The sequence below is a fragment of the Petromyzon marinus genome, chromosome 39, assembly GCF_048934315.1.
Source record: "Petromyzon marinus isolate PM22_M1 ecotype Great Lakes invasive population chromosome 39, UKy_Petmar_22M1.pri1.0, whole genome shotgun sequence".
In the NCBI taxonomy this organism is placed as follows: domain Eukaryota; kingdom Metazoa; phylum Chordata; class Hyperoartia; order Petromyzontiformes; family Petromyzontidae; genus Petromyzon; species Petromyzon marinus.
In genome coordinates this window covers 15,424,784-15,433,734 of record NC_133705.1, presented here as the reverse complement: position 1 = coordinate 15,433,734, position 8,951 = coordinate 15,424,784, and the positions used below count along the sequence as shown (strand labels likewise).

Here is an 8,951-nt window from a genome sequence, read left to right as displayed (position 1 = left end):
GACTCTACTGGAAGAATTTACTTTCGGAGACGATGGCACGTGACCGCAGTCAACCTATTAATTTTCTGAATAACGGAGACAATGCAATTATTAATTTATGACATGTCTGAACTTTGGGGTCATAAGTTCCCGGGAGAGAGTAGGCAGGGCCCCGCACTGGCTCACGATGATGATTATGATGACGGCGATTGTGATGACAAGTTGTCTTATTACACTTTTTTTTGTTACAACGCCCACTTGTTTCTTGATTAGATGTTGGTTCTATTGTGGCGTGCATGTGAAACTCCAATTTTATTCAATTATTTGTGATTGCAATGTGTTTAAGGGTGGATATGCGTTTGGGTAGCCCTCCTGTTCCTCACCCTACTATTAAATTAAATATTTTGTTACACGCATTCCAAAAAACACCGATGATTACAACGGATACATTAATAAATTGTGGGCAATGCTGTTGGCAACTATATTGAATGGTTTGCAAACGCCATGAATGAGTGCGCGTGGTTAGATGCAATGTCTTGTGAAGAACCAAACACAACCCTCTGTATACCCTTAACAAACTGTAGGGGCAAGTGCTGTTAGCGAGCACCTGTGAAGGCCGGAATGGTACACGAGGGGGTGGGTGGCCAGCACTACGCCTGCCCGCCTTTGTCTCCCTAGTGGCAATGTTTATACACCGCACCAGGTATTCATTTAAGGCCCAGGACCAGGTTCAGATAATCGTCACTGGTGTTGGCCGTGGGCCGGAATCGAACCCGGGTCGCCAAGTTCATAGCGCAGCGCGCTAACCGCTACACTACCGCTGACCACACCCCAACTAACACACACACACAGACGCGCGCGCCTGTCAATCATGTCGCACACTCGGTGCCACTGCAAATTATCAACACACACGGAGCTCCTCACCCAGCACTGGATTGACAAACGGGCCGTGGACGTACGCACACGGGGGATGGAGGGGGTGGAGGCATAAGTGAAACGTATTGGTAAAGGGGGTGGGGGTGCTGTGTCCGGGACGCTCTCACTGCCGTCGGACACAGAAGCGGCGTCAAGGCTTCGCGTGAGTGCGAGCGGTGACGTTCGTCCTGCACGGCGAGTTGCGAGCGGCCCCGTGCTGGCGTGCCGGAGCCATCCCGAGGCGTTTCGGGAGTCCACAAATCGTGATTCGCTATAACAGGGAATCGGCAAAAACCAAAGTAACAATGAGAGGCGTTTTTTTTTCTTTCGAATTCGGTTTGTTCATAGAAATCGTGGGCGTGGAGTTTGACTTCTATATTTGGGGGGAGCGCTTTGTCCCTCGCATTAGGAATCGCGGGTGCATATAATTAATTGATTTTTAATATTAATTGTAAACTAACAAAAATAATTAATTAATGTGCTCAGTTTGGGGGGGAGGGGTGGGCGTTACCCTCTGTGCCCTCCCTCCATCCCCAAACTCCGCCAATTTCAGAATAATATTTATAAACTCAATCTTTTAAGAGCCACAATGCATCGTGAATACCGCGTCACGAAGCAGTCTTTGAAGAACCGCAAGTTGCCGACCCCTGAAGTACGTGCTCAACATACCCGTCAAAAACACTGCCTTTAAACGGGGGGAACAAATATATAGTAGCAGGCGACGTTTCTGGTAATAGCCCTTCTTCAAAGATGATCAGTAGCAGCTAAAGCAAAACGAAGACACGCAGATAATGTTTTTAGATCCATGGGCACTCCCCACAGCCTTCTTGGCAGTCGATAATTCGAGCAGCATTGGTTCGGCACAAGCAAACTCTGGACCGGTTTTGCCAACACGGCGTCTCATCGGCAGAGTCAGGCTTGCTTGAATGGATGCCGGTGAACGTTCAACCAATAACCGTCTCTTTCAGACATAGGTCCCAGTTCCTATGCAACCTCGTACACTGTCGAGTACACATCGCGAGTCATTCATCTTCGCCGCATAGAATAGAGGCGCTGCATGAGCAACAGGATGATGCTAAGGCGCACCCACACCCACCGCGTCAATGGCTCGCGATCCGACTCCAATGCTTCTTCTGTGAATCTGCGCTGGCAGTGGTTGCGCAAATAGCAACTCAAGGCTTACGTGAATAACACCGACCCCCCACCCACCCAAAACAAAAATGCCGACGTAATAGGTGACAAGATCATATTTCTGCTACGAATAAGAGCCATTGCCTGAAACGTCGCTTGCTTATCTGTTTCTTGTTTGACGGCAGTGTTATTGACGAATCCTAGTCACTTGGTCGGAGAGCGACGTTGCTTTCAAGCGAGCGCCGCTGCTGTATCGATTGGACACGTTTAGGACAGCGCGTGCATACAATAGCTAGGGGTGTAGGAATCGTTTTTTTTGTTTACGTAAAAGCTTGAACTGATGTTACACGAAAGCGGATGAGCCAACGCCACTGTGTGAAAAAAAAACTAGATACAAAAGAGACGGTAGAGACGTATAAAACGGGATATGAAAAGAGAAAACGATTGAATAAAACGGCGATGAGAGAGTGAATTGCTACGTTACCTCGCTTGAAAAAAAACTACGTCCACCCAAACTAACATCACCTTTCTCTCGCCATGAACCGGGCTGCTCTATTAATTCCTAACAAGTATCACGCGTTTGTTCAGGGTGTTCTGCTACATATACAGTACCCTATGTGTACATACATACCGTATACTCTACACACAGTTGCTGTTGCGGACTTGAATTCAGAATGATTTTGAGCCAGCAATAAAACATCACTTTCACCGGCGACTAATATTTCAGTTAACTTTATTCCCCAAACGCAGTCATATCTAATCAAAGCAAAGGAATGTCATTATTTGTATCATAATAATCAGCCTCCATGGTTAATCTACTGCTGGATCAAGGCCTCCACGACGGGTCTCGATCGCTCGCCATGCAATCTGTCGAGGGGAAATGTGGTTAACATTGATCTTTGAACATTCAACTAAATTAAACTCTTGTGTTTGGCGGCGGTGCATTTGAGACCCAATATAATGCGAATGTTTAACTTGTGTTACTGTATTATCATTTATAATTGTGCTCGAGTTTACAATTGAATTACACGCACTGGGATCAGCTGGGTTCGTGGGACACACGTGTTCAACACTGCGCCACGATCACTGTGTGTGTCACGAACCCACGTGGACCGTGACGCACAGATGCACTCGTGTGTCGCCCTCAGATTGGGTTCGTACGGTGCTAACGAAGTTCAACGTACATGCATTCGTGACACGTGTGACACACCTGTTCAACACCGTGTCACGATCACAGTTGAACAGGTGTGTCACGATCAGATTGGGTTCGTACGGTGTGAAAGAAGTTCGACGTACATACATCCGTGACACGTGTGACACACGTGTTCAACACAACGTGGCTTCTCTGCGATTTGCCAGAGGGGCCAGGCATGCTGGGCGGTTACAGTATTTGCAATTCCTATTGCTCGATTGTGTTTGGGGTTCATAAATAATAATGGTATTATGGTTCACACGTCGGCCACTCGAACTGCATAATGCATTCACAATAAGTGGATTGCTTTGTTGATTAACGACGCAGCTGCGCCCAGTAAATACAGAACACTAACAGCTTTGCAGCATGACGACTCGCCTGTGTGCGGGCACAGTAGCAATACCACACAGGCTGTCATTAGCTTAGGAGCCTTAACCTTAGACGTATGGTATTACCAAGTTTCTCTTACCGCCAATTTTTTTTCTCCCGAAAGCGCAACATATCGGCAGCCCGTTAACCCAGCAGGCACCATGTCCGTGAAAAAGGGGTCCAACGCGAATGGTAACAAAGCGGAATGAACAACGCCGAATGATGTTGAAATGAAACATGACGGGAGGGGTCTAGATAACAATATATACATCGTAATCAACAGCGCCAATGCAGTGCATAGGCTACCCCCCCCCCCCCCCCACACACACAACACAAATCAAGAAGCGGACACCGCCCCTGACGTCAGGGGTGCGTGAATAACCCGATCCCACTGAGCGCTCGTATAGGAGGGGAGTGCGTGGTGTGGGAGACACAGTGCGAGCGAGCGAGGGAGATAGGGAGGGAGGGAGCAAACACCCGGGCAGGCAGTTCGAGTGAGCCGAGAGACACAGACGCGACGAGAGACAGAGAGAGAGCGCGAGGGGGTAGCGCGAACAGAATGAGCGAGGCGTGAGAGCGGAAAACGAGAGCGGCAAGACAATGTCCCAGTCCGCGTGCCGTTCCGCGCTCCCGTCAGCCGGCGGCTCCGACTCCAACTCCACCGCGGCGGCGGACCCGCGCGGAGCGGCGCACGGGGTGAGCCTGCTCTTCTTCTCGGCCACGCTGCTCCTGGTGGCCGCCGTGCTGGCCGGCAGCCTCTACTCGGTGTCGCGGTTGCTGCAGATGCCCCGGCGGGGCGTGCTGGAGGCGCTGGTGCTGTGCCTCTGCGTGGACGAGCTGCTGGGCGCGCTGCCCGCGGCGCTCTTCCTCTACGTGCACGCGTCCGGCGGGGACGTGTCTCCCGCCGTGTGCGCGCTCTCGGGATTCCTCTACGAGTTCGTGTGCCTCGCCGGAGCCCTCAAGGCGGCGGCGATCGTCCTGCACAACGTGTGCGGACCCAGGAGGTCGGTCAAGGGACGCGGCGGTGGAGGTGGAGGCGGCGGCGCTTATTCGGCGTCCTCTCTATCCTCGTCTCTGTCGTCGCCTCCCAAGGCGCGGTCGTCGCCCGCGAGGAGAAAGGCGCTGTGGACCGTGCTGTGCACGTGGGGAGTATCCCTACTACTCAGCGTGCTGCCTCTGTGCGGCTGGGATAGGTTCGAGCCCAGGACTTGGGGCTGCTTTTTGCCGGACTCCTCCTCGCACGGCCTCTTCGTGTGCGTGCTCTTCGTGGCCCTGCTGTGCGCCCTCACAGCGCTCTCGCTGCCCGCGCTCTACAAGCTCTTCTGCCGTCCCGGAGAGCGCACGCTGTCGCTCAGCGCCACGTCCAACTACTACACCATCGAGGACACGGGCGTGTACCACAGCACGGTGACTGCGCTGGCCGAAGAGAGGATGGTGGAGGGTAAGGCGGCGGCGGCTGCTGCTGCTGCGGCGACGGCAGGTGCCAGGTCGACCGGCCCGGCCGCTGCTACCACGGACAGCTCCAGCAAGGACGCGTCCAACTCCGTACTCATAAACAACGCGGCCGCCTGCGCCAGGACTCCCTACGTTGGCATGGCCGTGGCTCAAAAGAGATTTGCGCTCCTGATAACCTTCGCCAAGCTGTTCCTGTGGCTGCCCATGATGGTGAGTGTGCCCGTGGTTTTGTTGTTGTTGTCGTCTTCTTCGTCCGCTCTTTCCAATGACGCCTGACCCGCGTAAAAGAGTAGGCCAAAACAACACCCTAACCATCTAAGAGTCTTACGTGGAGACCCTTCCACCAGTAAGAAATTGCAGGGCTGCGCCTTTACCTGTTTACAGTCATCATCATCATCATCGTGAGGGCCAGATTAAGTTTGATAGCGTCTCAAGGTTGTTATAGTTTGGGGAGCTCCTCTATTACATTTCTGTCCTTTTCGACTGTTACCACCACCATTGCCCAATGCCAAACACTCCGTTATTATATGACACGTTTATTTCGTGTTATATATTTTTAATGCGATTAAGCTGAATCTAACTTAAAACGAACGAACCTATGTTCAATGCCAACACATGTGTGGCAGTGCAGTAATTCACACTGCGACTGTGGCTTTAATTGATAATTATCAATTATGAATAGCATTTATCATAGAGTACTCGTGCGAATTCCCCCATCACCCGTGCACGTTGTGCAGGCCAAGCGCGCACAGTTTTGCGTGTCACTCATGATAAAGCACTGCAGTAGACTACTTTACTTTGGGTCCCCTATAATGCAAGGGCCAGAGCTGCAGTCCTTACAGCCTCAACGCCGTAATGCAGCCCTGACTATCACCATCACCATTAGCCATGGCCTATCCACTGCTGGATAACAATGCCCCCCCCCCCCCTACCCACGCCGTCACACGTAACGCGCATTCATCACCATCATCATCATCGGCTACGTCATATCCACTTCTGGATGGATATCGCTCCACAAGCCGTCGCAACTTGTCACGAGTGCTGCGACGGCCACGTGAGCTCCACAGCTCCCTCTCCGCTGTTGGCCGCCTTCTCGCGAGCGTTCGCCTCCTTCCTCTGCTCGTCGTTGACGCCGCCAGATCTACGGCGACCACACTGGGTCTGCGTGCCCAGTCGAGCCAGTGAGGGGTGCTGATCCCTTTCCCTCGTTGGTCCATATACTTGTAGCAGTAATTCCACATTCACATGACACTGCAGATGCGAATTTGAACTCGCATACGCTTAAACGATGGTAACTATTTTTGTCGTTGTAATTGGAAGCACCCGACACAGCCTGTTCATCATCATCATCATTATGATGATGATCATCATCAGCAGCCGTTGTTCTAGCCACTGCTGAATGAAGGCCTACAAAAGCCGTCGCTCCATCTTCGCACCCTCTTGCACTCCTACAGCACCGCGAGTTTATCTCATAGCTCCCCCTCCGAGGGCGCGCGGATTGTGATGCGCGTAACCTCCATTCCGCTGCCACTCTGGAGGTATTATCGACCTTGCCCGCTCCTGCCCAATCCCCACTTACATTTTTTTTCTCCCATATCAGTGAAGACGATGCGCGTGTCTCTCCTGTGCCTCTCGGTCTAATGCCACGCGTTCACCCAATTAGACGCGCGCCCACATATAGTGGCGCTGCGGCAGCATTTGTGTCATTTCAACCGGAGAGTTATTGAAGTCAGTCCGCTCACTTATGGTCCCTTTTATAGCTCGCGCGCACGTTTCATATGTGCGCACCGAATAATTTGCGTGTACAATTCTATAGTATATGAATGCGTGCAAGGGGATGAGCGGTGTCCTATGAGAGGTCTCGGTGGACTGTTGGATTAATGTGTATTTGTGTAACGCAAATTGCAATGCGGATATATTGTGAAACAAAAATTTCAACACCTTTTCTCAACGTTTTCGGCAATGGCCCTTATCCGTAGCACAATATAATGTCTGTGCATTGAAAAAAGGGTCGTCGCCTGAAACGTCGTCTCTTATATACGATATATTTGCATTGTAAGGCGACGGTGTTATTAACGAATGTGAATGTTTTGTTTGTTAATTGTGCTTGTTCACCACTGACGACACACTGTCTATTAGACTACACATATTATGAACTTTATAGTGTGTTCTTAATACGACCAATGATAGACTTAATGCCACCCATGGAGGCTGGCATTGCACACAAATGGATGGTGTGGCCAGAACCATGTTCCTCCGTCGCCTTTGTCTCTCTCGTACTGATGTTTTTTTTCATACTGCTCCAAGTACTTATGCAAGGCTGAGTTGACAATTTGGGGAGTCCCAAAACCGGTTCAGAAAAATGCCACTGCATTTATGTGAACCGGTTGTTTGTCATTGCCGGGAATCAAATTGGGATCGCGGATTTCACACAGCATCATGCAAACCACTACGTTACTGCTCCACACACACACACCACGTGTGCAAGACAAACAACCCGGGAAGGGATAGAGTGAAAGAAGAGCTTGCAGGTGGTGCGCTGCCAACTGTGCAACAGCTGAGAGAACTGGCAGAAGGAAGGAAGTGATAGCGAGGTGAAGTTGAAGTGAATAGCCAGACCCTGACCTTGTTGTTATTGTGACAAAATGCTGTAGGGGGTATTTTTTTTTTAAAAACATATTTCGAACACCCACGTACAGCAAACCCCATGCTCCCCATGTCCTTGACCGAGACAATAACTTTACGTTTTAATCCATACGGTGATAAATCAATGTTCGCTTTCATGCAGAGCAGTGCGACTTAAACATTCTCTGCATTCATTATGCATCATGGGTTTAATCACTCATATGAGGGTTAATTAAATAAGGGTGGAGAGGTGACACTTTTTTTTATTCACTGGCTCACCTCACTCAATTAAGTCGCTGAATCTGCTTTTTGTTCGATTGCAAAAAATGCCTTTCAAGGCCATTAAACTGAAGTGCAGAGCCAATCTGAAAACACCACATACATTACACACACAACGGTATTATAGTAATGACATACATAGATTATACAGAAACAAATATGGCAATTATTGATGAACATATCAAATCACGGACCACATAGGAAAGCGTCCCAGAGCACTCCATCGAGGAGATAGATTTATGAAATCCGTTTGGGTGCAGGTGCTAGGTGGATTAGTTTTTAAAATGAGAGATGGTGGCAGCTTTGGGAGGCCTTCATCCAGCAGCAGAATGACAATAGCTGCAACTGCTGAAGATTCACAGCAAAATTAGAATATGTTTTCTGAAGTTCAGTTTACAGAAATAGCGACATTAACGTAAGTACAGATTTCCTGACTGAGAGACACGAAGAGAAACGCGTGGGTCTGAGAACAAATGCAAATTAATCATATAAAATTATAAGTAAAGTAATTGGCCTTGGGCCAGTCTCATTGCCTGAAGGGATCATGACCGTTGGGCCAGGCTGGGTGGCTAGGAAATGTTAACTACCTCGTCTGGTATGCAGGGGGTCGTGGCTTCAATCCAGATCCCGACTCCTGTATATTTTTATTTGAGTTTACATGTTAGCCCTGTGGTCGCGTGGATTTTTCTCCGGGCTCTCCAGTTTTTCCCTCCACATTAAAAAATATGCGTTTATAGTATTTGGCTTCTGTACATTTCCACATAAGCCACTTCGTTGAGCTGTCACTTATGATAGCCAGGTCGCTTCTGAAAACGACCCACATAGCTTAAATTAAAAAAAAGAAATGGCAGCCAATGGCTGTGTGGTAGCCGGTAAGGTGGAGAGGCTGGGTGGGCGGCCGAGAGGTGGAGGGATGAGAAAATCTACCCATGGTGCAGGAGCGAGATGGATTGAGGCATCCATCGTAAAACGACCACGAGGAATGGTAGTGGCATGGGGATGCAGT

The 8,951-nt window shown here is 49.8% G+C and overlaps 1 protein-coding gene across 2 annotated transcripts in view; it reads left to right on the top strand.

Annotated features, from left to right (window-relative positions):
* Nucleotides 1-3,603: 3,603 nt before the first annotated feature.
* GPR149 (G protein-coupled receptor 149) overlaps nucleotides 3,604-8,951 on the top strand; it is a 41,305-nt gene continuing 35,957 nt past the window's right edge. For both annotated transcript variants that reach the window (XM_032968229.2, XM_032968228.2), the window contains exon 1: nucleotides 3,604-5,251. In XM_032968229.2, the coding sequence (XP_032824120.1) occupies nucleotides 4,187-5,251 (1,065 nt within the window). In that variant the 5' untranslated portion in view covers nucleotides 3,604-4,186. The remainder of the gene's footprint in view (nucleotides 5,252-8,951) is intronic.